Below are 17,886 nucleotides of genomic sequence, written 5' to 3'. Positions count from 1 at the left end.
GAGTCACATGGCATCTTTTGTGTGAGACTGCCATTTTTACAGCAGATTCAGTTTGAGCGGAAGCCACAATCAAAAACAAAAAGTGTGACAATAAAAGAAAAACGTTAAAACAATATGACACTTTAATTATCATCACAGGTGTTACAATTGCTGTTGTTCTGGAATTCAACTGATGAGGGCTGTGTCCCCAGCTGATGCCTGCATAATACTACAGAATCATAGAATCATTTAGGTTGGAAAAGACCTTTAAGACCATCAAGTACAACCATAAACCTAACCCTCCTAAGTCCACCACTAAACCATGTCCCTAAGCACCTCATCCACACGTCACAACTTGTGGCCATTTCTTCTTGTCCTATCACTTGTCACTTGGGAGGAGAGACCAACACCCACCTCTCTGCAACCCCCTTTCAGGTAGTTGTAGAGAGCGATGAGGTCTCCCCTCAGACTCCTCTTCTCCAGGCTAAACAACCCCAGCTCTCTCAAACGCTCCTCATAAGACTTGTGCTCCAGACCCCTCACCAGCTTCGTCGCCCTTCTCCGGACACGCTCCAGCACCTCAATGGCCTTCTTGTAGTGAGGGGCCCAAAACTGAACACAGGATTCGAGGTGCGGCCTCACCAGTGCCGAGTACAGGGGCACGATCACCTCCCTACTCCTGCTGGCCACACTGTTTCTGATACAGGCCAGGATGCCGTTGGCCTTCTTGGCCACCTGGGCACACTGCTGGCTCATCAACACCCCCAGGTCCTTTTCTGCCAGGCAGCTTTCCAGCCACTCTTCCCCAAGCCTGTAGCGTTGCATGGGGTTGTTGTGACCCAAGTGCAGGACTCGGCACTTGGCCTTATTAAACCTCATACAGTTGACCTTGGCCCATCGATCCAGCCTGTCCAGATCCCTCTGCGGAGCCTTCCTACCCTCAAGCAGATCAACACTCCCGCCCAACTTGGTGTCATCTGCAAACTTGCTGAGGGTGCACTCGATCCCCTCATCCAGATCATTGATAAGGATATTAAACAAGACCGTCCCAGTACTGAGCCCTGGGGAACACCACTTGTGACCAGTTGCCAACTGGATTTAACTCCATTCATCACAACCCTTTGGGCCTGGCCATCCAGACAGTTTTTTACCCAGCAAAGAATGCGCTCGTCCAAGCCATGAGCAGCCAAGTTTCTCCAAGAGAATGCTGTGGGAAACGGTGTCAAAGGCCTTACTGAAGTCTAGGTGGACTATATCCACAGCCTTTCCCTCATCCATTAAGCAGGTCACCTTGTCATAGAAGATCAGGTTAGTGAAGCAGGACCTGTCTCTCATAAACCCGTGCTGACTGGGCTTGATAACCTGCTTGTCCCATACATACTGCGTCATGGCATTCAAGATGATCTGCTCCATAATCTTCCCTGGCACCGAGGTCAGGCTGACAGGCCTGTAGTTCCCCAGATCCTCCGTCCAGACCTTCCTGTAGATGGGCATCACATTTGCTAACTTCCAGTCCACTGGGAACTCCCCCGTTAGTCCAGGACTGCTGGTAGATGATGGGAAGTGGCTTGGTGAGCACTTCTGCCAGCTCCCTCAGTACCCTTGGGTGGAGCCCATCTGGTCCCATAGACTTGTGGGTGTCTAAGTGGTGTAGCAGGTCACTAACCATTTCCCTATGGATTGTGGGGGCTTCATTCTGCTCCCCGTCCCCATCTACCATGACAGGAGGCTGGGTACCCAGAGAACAACTGGTCTTACTATTAAAGACTGAGGCAAAGAATGCATTAAGTACCTCAGACTTTTCCTCAGCCTTTGTCACTGTATTTCCCCCCGCGTCCAGTAAAGGATGAACATTCTCCTTAGCCCTCCTTTTGTTGCTGATGTACTTATAGGAACATTTTTATTGCCTTTTATGGCAGAGGCCAGGTTAAGTTCTAGTTGGGCTTTGGTCCTTCCAATTTTCTCCCTGCAAAGCCTCATAACATCCTTGTAGTCTTCCTGAGTTGCCTGCCCCTTTTTCAAAGGTCATAAACTCTCTTCTTTTTCCTGAGTTCCACCCAAAGCTCTCAGTTCAGCCAGGCCAGTCTTCTTCCCTGCCGGCTCGTCTTCCAGCACACGGGGCTGGCCTGCTCCTGTGCCTTTAAGAATTCCTTCTTGAAGAGTGCCCAGCCTTCCTGGACTCATTTGTCCTTCAGGACTGCCTCCCAAGGGACTCTGTCCACCAGGCTCCTAAACAGGCCAAAGTCAGCCCTCCGTAAGCCCAAAGCAGCAGTTCTGCTCAGCCCCCTCTTTACTTCTCCTACCTTCAGAATGAATAGCACTAAAAAATTGTCCTTTGGGAGCACGTGGCTCAGAAATGCATGGAGAGGGAAGAGGCTGGGTTTCTTTGTCAGTTTTTGTTGCAGTCGGATGCTTTTTCCTTCCCTTTTTCTCTACCACAATTGGGAACTTTCAGCAGTTTTCCATAAGCATGTGTCACTAGTATAGCTGGTGAGGCTTCCTCCCCTTCTCTTCAGGCTCCCCGCTAAACTAGAACTTAAAATGTCTAAATGTGTATATTTGTACTAGTACTTTCCTTTGCCAGAGGCAAGATTCATTTACCATTTTGCACATAGGACCCATGCTATGTTATCTTTTAATGGACACCTATACTCTGCTCTTTCCAATTGCATTGTTTCCATTTTCCTAGAATTTCTAGAAGTAGTTCTTCAGAAAGAAAATGTCTTTTTTTTCCTTTGGGCATAACAAAACATAAAAGTACTTTTATTACATAAATAAGAAGGCATATAAGTGCATTACCAAGACTAAAATTTTGCAGATTGTCCTCCAAGTTCTCCAATTAAATTAGGATCTTTCCAGAAATCACTCTGTTTACGAGCCACCTACACAAGTACGTTGCTCATGAGGTACAGTGCATTTTTCTCTAGCTGCTGCTTTTCTGCCAGTAATCCACAGGATGGAGCATCATCCCGCACACTTCACTGTGCCACAAACCAGCCTGAGGCTTGTGGTACAGGCTGACATGCTATTATTAGATCCCCCTATTGAAATGGAACTTTGACTGCAGCATGAAATGCATATGCAGAATGTTACATTAATTGTAAGCAAGCAATTATCTTTTAGAATTATTAAAGAGTTGTTAAAACTGCTTGTTTCCTACATATTTTTCCAGACATCTTAACTTCTTCAGTATCTCTAGGTATGCTGCACAGTACAGACAAGTAGATGGCAGTAACAGAGGGTCCTGCCTTAAAACATTGGGCCAATCTGCTGCAGTACATAGGGACAGCTAAATATGAAATGGAAGGAAAAAACATGAAAAGAAAATTGGGTAACTTTTCCCCAAAAGTCATATACTTCATCCATTCATTTGAAAAGAGCATACACTCAATCTGCTCCAGCAGTCATTGATGTAATTTTTGGGATCACAGCTGATCTTACAGTGGAGCACTGTCAAACACTGCATCTTGTCACATCAGTTCTCCTTTATCTCGTATTTTTTGAAAAGCAAAAGTAAGTTTGTGTTTCACCACCTTTGCTAGGAAACACATGTCTTTGATAGCCTTGTGAATTAGACAGACATCCATTGACAATAATTTTAAACCAATCCAAACAACAATACATAAAAGAGTCTAAATCACCCTGGCTTCCACATCTAACTTTCACATTTCCACATGCCATTAGAAAAAATTTTAAATGCTGCCAATCTAGATTGAGGTGAGAGTAATTGCTTTTTTCCAAGTGACAGATGTGCAAATGAACATAATCGCTAAAACAAACCCAAATAAAACACATTACACTACAGAAACAATTCACTCAGCAAAGAAATAAAACCACCAATATTTCTCTCAACCTTTAATGAGATGGGAAAAAGCAAACTTCTAAAATGCAGGTGCATTTTAAAGAATGAGAAATCTTACATCTTATTAATGAATTACAGTGCTTCCTCTCCACTTTTAATAATACATTCTTCCATGAAAAGGAGACCTTTGAGAGATAAGCAGACTCAGCTTATCCAGATTTGATGCCTTCTCTTCCTTTTATTGAAATGCTGTGGTTGTCACAACATGCACTTTTTCTCAGCCACTCCAGGAAGAATGTGCATCACTCCAGAACTGACTTTCTCTTTTACATCTGTGACCACCTCAGCTACCAAGTCTTTTTTCCACGTTGGACTGTCTTTCTGCCTTAGCCTCTTTCCTTTGCTTGTTGAAGGACAGCCATTAAATAGAGGATAACATTAATTATATATAGAAAAGAGTCAAGATCATTATCCTTTACTTTACATTTTAACACATGCTTCAGTAAATGGAGCGGGAATATACTGAAATCGTGCTACAAATCCTCCATTGTAGAAGTGCTGGCATCTTGGCTGGAGTTTCTTTAGCTTTATTTTGTATTTATCTCCCTTAAATGTCTCATTTAATCATTTCATACTCTTTGCATCCTTCACGTGAATATACCTGTTTAGCAGGCCAAAATTGAGACAAGAGAAGCAAAGAAAAGGCAAATACTATCTGAAGAGATATTCCCCACTTCTCCTGTTTTCCAAGACTTATGCAGACTTATGATTTCGTACTTTAGAGGCAAATTTGGAGGGGATGGGTCAGTCATTTCAGTCGGTCCAGATGCTTTTGTAGCTCTCCCGCCCCCAAGCCTTTAGGGAGGTAATGCCTCCTGCTAAATGAGGCCAGTGGCACTGAGGACCAGGGTCCAGCAGAGATTCGCAAGCCTTCCCTGTCTGGGGGACTACCCAGCACAAGGCAGGGCTATGCAGAGCCACATGCACTGGCCTGGAAGGAGCTAACACAGGGCTAAGATGATAACTTCTCACCAGACATGTTTCTGCCCCAGCACACACAGTTCAGAGGATGGCAGACCCTGGTGACAGTGATGGGGACCATGTGAGCAGCTCCTGGGGAACGAGGAGTGTGACGGGTGCCCAGCAGCCATGGGCCCTCCCAGTGTCTGTCCCCTACTCCTCAGGGCTTTCTCTCCTGCTCTGCCTCTTCCAGCTTTAGAAAAACTAGTCCCAGTTTTCAAACTCCATTCTGAAAGCCATTGTAAAAAATTTGCCTTTTCCAAACAGGGGGAATATCACAACCACTTGTAACCACTGGTGCCTGCAAAGCTGCTGGGCTGCGCAGCAGTGCACCCCCTGCAGAGGCTCTAGGAGCTGTGTCTTCATCTTGAGACAGATGTGAAATAAAAGCAATCTTACTTCAGCCTGCAGAGATGTGTACCAAAAGACATCAGTTCAATGCAAATTAGAATTCAAGCTGTGCAAAAGTTTACCAAGACACTTGAAACCTCAGCAAATAAATTCCGCATCATATTGGATTTACAATATGCAGAACAAATTGCATGAGGGATGGTTCTAGATCAAAGCCTGTGGGAACTCTGTTGGACATGAAACCACTTATTAAAAAATTATTTAAATATAATTTCCAAACTACTATGAACTAAAATCAGGTACTTGCACTCATGTGTCACCAGAAAATTTAGAACTTGGAGAGAACCAAAAATATCAAAATTACAGGTGGGTTTTTTTTCCAACTTTATCATTTTCATTCTTCTTGGTTTCATCTAAATTAGAAATAGAATAGAAATAATACTCAATAATAAGGTAATGCTTACTTTGGTTGGTTTATTGAAAAGGCAGGCTCCACCTCCATTGTTTAAAAATTCATGATACTCTTCAATATCACATTTGGAGAACTTGCTTGGAAGATAATACCTGCACAGTAAAAAAGGTAGCAAGATTACTTTCTATAGTGCTTCTTACACTATATTTTCTTTTTTCAAAAGAGGAGGAGAAATATAATGTTATACTTTAGAAAAAGTACAAAAACACACTGTTCAGAATCAGAGTAACTATCTGCTTGTATCTCAATCTAACTTGTAAATCGTTTTAGTAAATGACAAAGAACTTTCAACAATGACACAGAGCTCATGGAAAGTGAGAGGTCTAAAATATTTCACTAAGTTATTGCTTGCCAAATACTACAAATCTTATTACACAATGTGTAATTCTCACAAACATGACCTGTTCCACTAACGGGCCTGATCTCAGAAATACATTTATTTCTTCCCATACATACTACAGGAGACAAAGATTGCTCATAGTTCATTCCCCTCTTAGGTGAAATTGCTCTCCTGGCCCACAAAATTTTTATATAATAGAGTTATGCCATTTTAAAACATGCTTCTAACAAACATCAGCTAACATTTCGGCTTCCCTCGCTCATGTGCCCCACTGAATAAATTTCATTTGAATACAGAGTGCCAACCTAAGGCACAGTGCACCACCTAAAAACAGTATGATGCACAGAATCTTTGCATAGATCCTTTCCATGCAAAGACTTCCAAGACTTTTTCCCAAAGTAACTTCAGTGATCTTTATATTTAGGTCCTTAGTCATGAAAGTACTTGTGCTTCAAGCAGATTTTAGAGTCTCAAGGGCTCTCCTGTATCAGCTCATCACTGGATAAAAAAGTATTAGCAGAAGTGCTATACAAAATAATCCTGCATTGCCAGGAATGATGGCTTGCAAACCATAATTGATCTTTTCCATCTCTAGTGTTCATGATTTAGGTCTAAAGACTACAGAGAATGTGGGATTCACCATCCTTCATCAATAAGCTATATAAATACAAGCTTTTTTTGTGTACCTAATTATTTGAAAGGTTTGGATTTCAGATGAAGAATTCAAAGACCATTAGATAAGGAATCACTTTTACAAGAATCAAGAATGCTTCTCAGATTGGCTTTTTAACATAAGAAAAATCAGAAAAATCCTACCTAGTGTGTTTTTAGGTAGTCAAGGTGAAAAAGGCACACATTCACATTTTCAAAGACCTTTCAAGGAAATATGCTTCTTTGTTCAAAATTGTTCTGACCACAAAGCTACTGTGAAAATTTGTGGGTCAGTTTGAAATTAATTTAAAAAGCACTGTCTATATCTAAAACTAGACTAATTCATATACATGACAGAAGACAGGCCTGTAATATGAAGAATTAAGGTCTGAATACACACACTAGAAAGCATCAAATTTCATCTAGCAGCAAAAATTTGCTGATTCACCAGTCTTTAGATAAAATCTCTCCAGTGACATTATATGTGGGTATAAGCATACTCAACCTCCAATGGAAGCAATTTTTCTAACATTATCACACAAACTGGATGCTAAAAAATTACAGATATAGATGAAAGATTCCAACAGAAACACTGAAAATGAGACATGCTTAAGCAATTTGGTAATAGTATTTCAAGAATTAGGATGTGTCATTGTTTGTTCCCACAACTCCACAGCAAACTCACAGGAGAAAAGAAGCTGAGCATGCTTCTGCTTCTCTGCAATGACCTGGCTTGGCTGTTGAGCCCTGTGCTTTGCGAGTTAAACCAGCGGTCACTAAATATCTTCACATATCCTCTCATTAACTGACCTATTCACACATTTCTTTGAAAGTGTCTTTTCTACATATGTTGTACAGCTAATACCTTACTTTCTGAAAAGTGATTCACGGAAAATGTTTTCACACCTTTCCTTTATGTCATTCTATGAAGGACATGACTTTCCTCTAGTGAAATGCCTTACCCCGTGTCTCCCATTATGCATCCAGACCACGTGTCCTCACACTTACACTCACCTGACAACAACAAAAAAAATAAATTTGCATCTTGAGTCTTATGAGTCCCAAATAATACATTTCTTATCACAAAAACCACACTGTAGTCAATTCCACTTCTTATTTAAATACAGATTGAAAAGAATAATTTGCTGGTTTATTGCACACCTTAGTTTAAGTGTACCAATGCGCACTGACAAACCTTCTTTCAAAAACTATACATGACTCTCTGCAATCCTGAGCTTTGAAAATATGTCCTGTTTTTCTTTCCTTCTCTTAAAGTGAAGTTAGGGGAAACTGCAGTGTCAGCCTCCAGCACTTGCAAATCATGAGTCAAGCTCTCCTGCCTTCTCCCGTGTCATGATATTTGATTCCCAAATTTTCAGAGTAAAAAAAATAAATCGTTTTAACCCTTCTTCTAATTTTTTAGTTCTCTTCTACTATTACGCTAATGTGACTGGGGAAATCTTCGCTTGAAAAAAACCACATACAATAATGCACACAAAAGTGCATAAAATGGTCTGTAAACACAAGCCAGCACAGCAGGATCGAGCAGCTTCTTCCTCTGCTCTCCCTCCTTTCCCTGCCTGCCTCCCTTCCCCATGCAATTCCCCGAAAGGCAAAAGGCATCCCTCCCTTCTGCCCTGCCAGGCTGCCTGGGATTGCTTTGCTCTGGCCTCAGCCCTCCACTTCCAAAACTGTCTTCTGTCTATTTCTGTACATATGCTTTGCATGTATACTTTCATCTTTCTCGTTCTGCAATTTGCCTTACTGTAATACATGAACATGAGTTTATTGCTTCCATTTTAAAACTACAATTGAAAAGGAAACAAGGCTCTGCCCAACAGTTGCATTCTCCTCCCTCCCCACCAAAACCATGTCCTGCCCTTCTGCTAAGCTGTAAGAAAGGGAATCACCACTATTATCATTTTCACTTTTACCCTGCCCCTGTATCAGGTCAATAACATGTAGCTGGAAAATTAATACTGAACATGTTGGTAGCACAGAGCATCCGTCCTACATTTCTGAATATTTTTGAAAATAAAATTACATAAACTGCAAAAAACTTTACATGCAGATGTATCTCTGCATTATATAGTCTTTACAATGCCTGAAAACAAAATTCACCTAAGCAGAGTTCTATTATTCAATATAGTAATTTATTATTTTAATATGTAAGCCACATAAGTACACATGATCCAATAACTAAGCACTCCAATTCATCATCTAAATTGTTTCAAAAGTGTATTATTATTTTAATCATCCATTGTTCTCCATGTGCTGGAACTTCATATAACATGGAAGCAGGGAGGGTGAGGTGCTGCTGCAGGGGGCGGAGATCTGAATTAAGGCACTGCAGGTAAATCGGGGTTACTGAGAAGTTGAATACCAAGGTTACAGCAGAGAAATGGTAGCAGTAGGGTGGCAAATACAGGAGATTTGGGTAATCTACAAGAGGAATCCAATCAAGGCAAACAGGGAAAAAGCTATGTTGTCAAAATCATCCTGCATAACAGGATTGAGGTGGCTCCTCATCATCCCCAGGTCTAATAATGTATGTTTCTACCTTTGCACCATAAGATGGCAGCCATTTAGTCTGTAGGTGTGACATCGATCTTCGTGAAATGAATGGAAGTGGCAAACACCTTTATGATTTATTTTTAATGAAATGGTGACACCAGTGCTGCCAGCAGTTATGGGCAGGGGGATATCACAGCATTTACATTAATGATATGTCAGTCTCTCTTCATGTTATTACAAGAAAAATGAAAATATTCCAACATTGTGAGAAATATGGGGAAAAAAATACATATGAGAGAGACATTGATAAGATCCTCCACCTTTTAAGATTTTCTCTTGAGACAAAGTGAAAAAGCAAACAAACTTACCACTTATAAGTTTTCTTCTGTCCGAGAAAATGCCAATGTTTTGGGCCAAGGTCTGTGCCAGAGTAACCGCCATTAAGTCTGGCTTTCCAAACTGAAAGAAACAAGCAAGGGAGGAAGAGTAATCAGTTACATACAGGTATCTCAGATGCAAGCGAAGCTTTTCTCATTTCAAGGCAATAAAAGGCAAAACCAGATGTACAGCATTAAGAGCTCTTACTTCAGAGCAGCTAGGTAACGGACAAGTGAGGAAAAATGGCTAGTTTATGGACAAGTTAAGTAAGAGAAAGTCTGTTTGTTTCTTGCCATTCTGGCTGCAAGTATGAAAGACAGGATATTGCAGAATCTGCTGAAAAGTGTATTTGAATCCATATCTAACTTTATTCACTCATAACTCCTCATTGAGACACCCCTTCTATAGAGCTGCACTAAAACCCTGCATCAGCAAAGAAGCAGCAAGATATTTTGAGGAGCATGTCTGTGCTGATAAATTCTGTGCAGATAAATTTCCACCACTTTTTGCTCATACCAGTATCCCCACCTACCTCATTCACACCTCCGCCTTTAAGCAAGGAGCAGATTCCACCAGTGTGAGCTACACCACTCCGACTGCTCTGAAATCGACTCCCCCTTTGACAAAAAGGAAAAGAAAAGACAGTTTACCCTGCTCAGCTCATAAGTTTTGCACCTATCCATCCCACTATTTACCCTTCTAATTTTCAAATGAGAAACTGGCATTTGCAAATGCTGGCTGCCACCACCATGCTGCAAACTATGCAAAAACAAAATGGGAAAAGCAGATAACCACTCACAAACCTCACATGACAAATTAACTCCAGAAAAGTTATACCATCTTCCCTCCTCCTTAATACCATAAGGGGACTATTTTGCCAAACCACCTGAATCTCATCAGCCTTTTGTTCGTTGACATACTACTGCAGCAAGTGACTTCCGCTGGCACGTGCTACAAACAAAGCACAGGAGAGGCCACCATGCTGCCAACACATGGGTGACTAATAAAAAGACACATGTCTAGTTGGGCAATGCTGATGTAGCAAAACTCAAAGGGAGATGCGTTAGTGGCTCCTTGATGCAGAGGTAGGTGAAAACTCCCTGGAACCACAGTCGATCTCATCCAAGGCACTCTGAGCCTAAAGCTAATCGTCCCTTTGGTGCTGACCATGTCAGCATGAATGACTGCCAGTTACTGGAGACAAAATATACTCTGCTCCACTTCAGACTATTGATCCATTCGAGCTGTGGCAAATTGTTTTTTTCAAAGGAAAACAGAAAAACGTCAAGGAACAATACAATGGGCTAACTGTGCTGAAGGCATAAGTTCGTTTGTAACCAGCGTACCATCACACCAGCCAACCTCACCTCCCAACTTAGCCATGTCTCACTCACAGACACAATTTCAGAAACTGGTATTTCTAAACAGCCTATGAATGCAATACCTCAAACATGAGTGGTGGTGTTAGAGACAGCACTGGAATTAGCGTTACAGTGGTATCCATAGTCCCAGACACAGGGCAAATAGGGCCCTCTTTGTCCTAGCCAATCCACAAGCATTCATAAGAACAAGACTTCCCCCAAAGACCTTAGAATATCACCAGACAAGATATACGAAGTATGTGAGAAAACCTGATTCCCATTTTACAGATGAAGAACTGAGACACAGAGAAACCAAAATCTGCAAGCACCACTTGCAGATCTTACTAGCTCTCTTCATGGCACAAGTCAATGACAGTAATTAAGCTCATGCAAAAATTCTGAGACGGTTGGGTTGGGTATCCTGGTACCCTACTGGAGTCACGTGAAAGTGAGGTGTTTAGGTTAAGTTTATTCATATAGCCTCCTACAACAGTCAGCAGAGAGGGAGAAGGACTCCAACAGAGCAATTCAGCTGGCCTGTCTCGTGTGGATCAAAAATCTCAGCCATGAACCTCTCCTCTATTTTTGTATATATATTCTGTTATATCAATCTTATTTCCAAAACAATTAAGAGGTTTAGAGAAAATAACATTCCTGCCAACTTATTCTTATAGCACATTTCTCTCTGGAGAACAAACTGTTTCAAGGATCACTTCAGTAATCCTGCAGCATGCAGGTCATTCAACAAAGCACCATAGTGCTTTTTAAGCAAGAAACCTCATTGGTTTGAAAACGAATGTTCTGCTTTTACATAATACAACAGGGCTGTCCGTGCTCTACTAACGAAGAAGTCAACCTCCAAGGTGGAACCATGCATCACCTTCCAGGCAGCTGCGCTTGCGGAGTAAGCAATTACACAGAATAACCAAGGATGCATGCGCATGCAGCTCGGGCTTAGTACGTTAAAACTAAAATGAGATTCAAACCTCTAGTTGCACTGGCAGGCAGTTTGTGCATTAACTTCTTCCCACCTCCCCATCAGAAACATTATTTTCTGAATTATTGTGGATTACACACACAACAGAAAGGAGATGCATCAGCCACTTGTGACAAGCAACCCCCAAGGAAAGAAAAAAAGCCCAGTAATAAAAAATCACACAAGGTTACGTACGAAAAAAGGTGAACTGCATCACTTTTCTCTCTGATAAAATCTCTCCTATATTTCATAAACTCACGTAGGGTCACCAAGGGGTTTTCAGATATGGTGAACTTGTTATCAGTAGCCCAGGTTTCCATGGCAACCAATACTATCCTGGTGTTAAGTTGTTCTTTATATATCTAGTACATTAACAGAATGAACAAATATATTATGTCAAATAGAATAAAGGTGAGTTTTACCCCTTTTTTGTAATAGCTTGCATTTTTACGTAACTAAATATTTAGCTTGTTCTAGCACACTTTAGGTTCTCCTAGGTGATTTTATCTCCCTTAAAACCAACAAACAAACATGAAAACAAAGTAAAATCTAAATTTTAGGCCTAATTCTTCAATCAGCTCTGTCACCCTACAAAAAGATCCCTTGCAGGTCCTACACAGGCAGAGATGCATAGAAGGGAGATGGGATTTTTGAGAAATTACTACAGAACCATTCCAAATAGTTCAAAGATTTGGAATTAATGGGCCTTTTGTAATGTCCAGCTCACCCCAGTGACACATGATGGCTCTCTTAATACCAAATAGTGATCTATAAAACCACAGTTTACACTGTTATACACTTCTACAGGAGTATTTAACCTCCTGCTGGCTGAATCATGAAAAAAGGGCCATCCTTTCATTGCTCAGGGTTAATACTCCACACCAAATACTTTCAAGAGCGCGAACTGCATTTTTCTTTTTCTAGTTGTACTTTCCTGGGGCAAGGTGCAAGAGCCAGTGGCTCATCCAATTTAGGGTCACAAATACAATCCACATAATCCACCTGTATGTCCCTATTCTAACTCATATACTCAAATGAGCTTTTTCTGGATAAATTTTAGCGCATTCTAATTTCAGATTGTCTTTCAGGTTTCAGGTTGTCAACATAGGGATCCTGCGTTAAAAATTGTCATATCTAAGGTGCTCTTTAAAACCCAGACTCAAGGGATTGATCCAGCAGGATGCTTAAATGTTTGAGGCCACAAAAAATCTCTAATGCTTTATGTTAGACAATGGCTTTATAGGTGGCTGACTGTAGTTCTAGATGAAAATTTGTGATCTTCACTTATATTATTATTAGGTATACCATGAACTGACAACTCCTGCATCTCTCAGCAGGAGAATCATGCAACTCATCTCGCATGTAAAAGAACATTTAGTTGAGTGATACTTACTAAATCTGCCATGTTCACAACCGATTTAGCATAGCTGTTTGTATGGCCGACTGACAAGCGGTGCTTTTTACACTGCAAAACAAACACAGACAAATTACATACACAGCCTTGGGAAAAATAAGCTCCATTTCCAAAAAAGCACGAAGTAAAAAGCAACTACATCAACAGTAAAACCCCTGTGCAAGGTTTGGTCTCCTGTGCTGAATGTAATATAAATAAGCAATCGCAAAAATTGCTCAGAAATACACATTAGTGATACACTTTACAACAGCTATTGTGAGGATCTATTAATTCCTGTTTGGAAAATACTCTAAGATCTTTAATGAAAAATGCTATAGGAACAGGAATATATTGTTATTCTCTTCATTATCTTTATTATTGGCAATTTTAAAGTTAATTCCAAATGCCAACACAGAAATTAGCAACAGAACTTCCATAGTTGAGACTCCTTTAGAGGTGTTACCCCAAGAGTGCCTTCATCCATGTTTTAATCTATCAGACTTCCTATTTTTTTTCAGTTCTCTCCCTTAAGCTGTCTTCTGGATTTCTTCATGTACAATTTCACACTCTATAATGCCACAGTAACTGGTTCAAATCACCTCAGCAATCAAACTTCAATGGCACCTTTACTGAAATCTGTAATACAGTGCTATTAAGATGACACTGAAGATAGCTGTCCAGGTACTCCTGTTTGCAAAAAACACCCACTTATAAATGAGCACCATGGGTATGAAAGTCACAAGTATTTTAGAAGAATTTAGGACAAAAGGGCCAAGATTTTCAGAAATGTTTAACCCTCTTGTGTCCCATGATCCTTGATTTTGGAGTGAAAGTTGTCCATATTTTCTTGAAGTTAGGATCTTTTAGTGGGCAAGAACAAGTGCCCAGCAGTTAGGGGGTGGGAAAGGCATGCTTTCAATCAGGAATGGGGGAAAAACCACCAAAAATGAGGAAGTTACACTAAAAACCAGAAAGACAGCACTGTGAAGCTAAAAATGGTAGAAAGGATGAAATGGAAAATAAATGGAAAACGAAGCACAGGAACGAAGGGAAATAAGACTCAAGTCGCTATTTGCAACTAAAACCTCAAAATTAGGCCTCCAGCTTCTCTAAGCATCCTATGGAAATGTTTTCTGTATATTAATTTATAAGCCTGTTTCAATGCTTTATTCCCTGAATGGAAGCAATGGTTGGACTCCCTCTGGGAGTCCCTGGGGAGGGTGAACAGTGAAAACAGCTCTGATTCTGCTGGGTGTCAGCTCCACGCTGAGCACGTCTGGAGTGCCGCATCTACTGCACGCATTCAGAGAATTCCAAATACACATGTGTGCTAGCCCAGGCCGTGGGGAAAGGGAGGAGCCCAGAGCAAATGACATTTCCTTCTCCCAGGAGGAAATTATTCAGCTTCTTTGACCACTGACATTCACTAGCATTTGCTTCAGAGAATAAAATCCTAAGTGGACTGACTCTTGCAGTAGCTATAATTAACAAAAAATTAGGAAACATTGTCCTTGGGGGGAATCAGCCCAGACAGATAAGGTCCCAAGGGGAAAGTTGTGACTTCAGGTCTTCAGCATCAAACACAATGACACCAATTTAAGTAATTCTGCATCCAATATTGTTCATTTTAATCCAAGAATTTATTGCTATGTTCATCAAACTGAGCTGATGGAGGAGTATGCTATCCAAGGACAGTGGCACATTCCTTTTACACTCTAATGTCTATTTTTGCCAGTTGGGTAATGCTTGAAAGAAGCTGCACGTTACAGAAAGGGTAGATAAAATGTATAGATACATTTTGATTTGAAAGCCATAAAGGACCATAAAATCAACTAATGTCACCAGTCGGAGGGGCACCACCAGTCTCTGAACTTTATCCAGTTACTTCAAGATCAAATCCTATTGTTTGTGTTTGACACCACCATATCTTTCAGAAATACACTGTCTGGATTTGAAGAGTACAAGTGACAGAGAATTCACCATTTCCTTTTAATATTCCTTTTATTAATTATTAATCATCTTCACTGATATAAATCTGCGCCTTTTCCCACTTGAATGAGCCTGGTTTTTCTTCAATACACTCATATTTATTGTATCTGTTTCCACTACATTAAAGAGCCTACTTATGTCTTCCCAGAGAAAGTATACAAGCTTAATAAGATAATTTTCTCTATATTGATTTCAACATATCAAAAAAATCTAGTCACTATTAATGTCCTTATTGTCAACAGCTGCTGCACAATTGCGAAAACTGCATTATTGATTGCTGAGTGGCTGTAACTAGAGGTAAGTGCTCAAGAAGGCCAGAAAGAAAAACACCAGCCTAAGTCACACTGACATTAGTTACTTTATGACATGACGCTTTAATTTATGAAACTTCTTTCTGAAACTCAGACCTAGTTGCATTCTTGGTGAAATTCTTTACCAAAATTCAGAAGCAATTTCATCAATGGTTAATGAGACCATAATCTCTTCTCTTAAGGGTATACTGAATTTATTCTGGCCATATATTGTTCTTTATTGTTATTCTTTATGGACCAATTAAGACAACTTGATGTTAATAATATTAAGATGTTGAAGTGTGTCAGTCTTACCATTAGATGATCATTTACAATCATTAACTCAATGTATTTTGTTTCCTCTTCAACTTTACGTGGAATCTGACGAACCTATGGAGAGAGCACAACTGTAAGAGAGTCTAACAGAGTACAGAGAGAGTGTAACTGGTAACTAGAAATGGCTTCGGAAACCAAACTTCTCACACATACATTTTTTCTGCTGTCTTAATTCTGGTCTCAGATATTGATGAAACTTCTCGTGCTCAGTTGCATCATTTTAAAAAATTCTTTCACCTCCACCAGGACATTTGTATGACCTCAAACAATGAAATCAAGTCTTTCAACTCATCTAATCCCTTTTTAAAGAAAGAGAATCCTCAGTGGGGCCTATATCTCTAAAAATGGCTTGTGTCAGCTATAAACTCTTTTCTCCACAGAGAAAGGGATCCCTCCTGCGTTCTTTATGAAAAATCTCTGTAACAATTTCATTTGCACACTGCTCAATTCACACAGTGCACACAGTACTCACCTCTGTGTTACGCTTACTTTGCATTTAGAAACATTTATGACTGTGCTTCTTCATGGTGTCCTTGTTTTCTGGGTTTTCCAGGAGAGTTATTAACATCGTTATGATTTAAAAATGCAGAGTTATGGCTAGTTTATAGAAAGGTAGCAAACCACCTTATATAAAATAAAACCCTCAAGAATGACTTCTGGAATCTCTCCAATGTCTTTCTCACTTCCCTTTTGCCTCTGAGAGGCTTGCATTGATTAGAGATGTTGAAGTTATCTTCCTCTCTCACTGCTCTCAGTACTTCATTTTTACCTGCACTGTTCAGCCCCGCTGACCTGGCTCTGTTTTGACATGCACCATTATTTAAGCCCATTCCTAAAATGCAAATCACTGCTGCTATCTTTCCAGGGTACAGACAAACACCTGCACTTAGTGGCTCCCCCCACTTCAATAAACAGGTAATCAACTCTCAGTTTAGAATATTTATATTAAATCAAAGTCAAGTGAGATAAAGTAGCTACTTGTCACCATCGCAACATAAAAAATATTTGTAAATGTTTCATTAATTGGGAGTTTCTGATAAAAATCTATACTCAAAATGAGAGAAAATATTTTAGCTACTTTTTCATTTGCAATTTAGCAGTGTTTAACAATTTTATAACTCTTCAGGTAGGCAATGTCCAAGAGAACCCAACAACGTTTTATCAACGTTAGATACCTCTTTTTGTAATAGCTGTATTGAGATAGAGACCTCATGCCAAACCAGCAGCAGCAGCAGGACTCCACCTGGACAAATTAATTCAGCAGATGCAAACCAAACTTGATGGCATATTACTTATAAACAAGCATATTGGCACATACCTGCCTTTTACTTCTTTTGTATCTTGGCTGTACAACAAACTTCTGTGATGTAGTATTCATTTGCCAGAACTCTAAGCAGAAAACACAAGCAAATACATTGACTGTTTACAAGAATATAGCCCAATAATTAGTGACCCTGATGCCGCATGACAGTACTATGGCATTCTTCCACACATCATATGCGATAACAATTCCTTTTTTCAAGTTTCCTACTAGAAAGGAGGCAACATTACAGATGCTTCCCAGTAACAAGGTTCTTATTAAAAACTCTACTAGTGAAAATCTGGGTCTGCTGAAACAGATGATCTGTGGGTGTCACTCTTCAGAATGCACAGCAGATGTTCTACGCCAAAACTTCACTAACATTGGGCATGTAATATTATTAGCACAGTGCTTCTATGGAGTGAATCACATTTTGGGGAATTCAGCAGACATTCACAGAGCTCTTGCAATAGCTACCTAAATTAGTAAGAAGAGCACGCAAGGCAGAATTAATGCTTTAAGGCGATTATATTCACAAAGTAAAATATGTTAGAGTTAGGAGAAACCTTATGAGATTTTGGCAATGCTCACTATGAATACAATATTTCTTCCTGCTAATCCCACTGTGTCTTTAATTTCTCAAACCTCTAATCATAAGCACCAAGCAGTTTATTCTTTTGCCCAATCTCTTCACCAAATCTATTACTAGTCGCTCACAGAAAGTGAGACATTAT

At 40.2% G+C, this 17,886-nt stretch overlaps 1 protein-coding gene across 1 annotated transcript in view; it reads right to left on the bottom strand.

Annotated features, from left to right (window-relative positions):
- The window catches only part of ADAM22 (ADAM metallopeptidase domain 22), a 138,995-nt gene that overhangs the window by 32,112 nt on the left and 88,997 nt on the right, over nt 1-17,886 (bottom strand). The window contains exons 8-15 of the mRNA XM_059818298.1: nt 17,171-17,241; nt 15,832-15,906; nt 13,238-13,309; nt 12,040-12,206; nt 10,040-10,124; nt 9,498-9,588; nt 7,578-7,629; nt 5,617-5,716 (exon numbers count right to left, since the gene is read on the bottom strand). Of these exons, the coding sequence (XP_059674281.1) occupies nt 5,617-5,716; nt 7,578-7,629; nt 9,498-9,588; nt 10,040-10,124; nt 12,040-12,206; nt 13,238-13,309; nt 15,832-15,906; nt 17,171-17,241 (713 nt within the window). The remainder of the gene's footprint in view (nt 1-5,616; nt 5,717-7,577; nt 7,630-9,497; nt 9,589-10,039; nt 10,125-12,039; nt 12,207-13,237; nt 13,310-15,831; nt 15,907-17,170; nt 17,242-17,886) is intronic.

The sequence above is a fragment of the Gavia stellata genome, chromosome 6 (genome assembly GCF_030936135.1).
Source record: "Gavia stellata isolate bGavSte3 chromosome 6, bGavSte3.hap2, whole genome shotgun sequence".
Lineage (NCBI taxonomy): Eukaryota > Metazoa > Chordata > Aves > Gaviiformes > Gaviidae > Gavia > Gavia stellata.
Note: the sequence above shows the minus strand (reverse complement) of the source record. Positions and strands in the feature narration are given on the sequence as shown.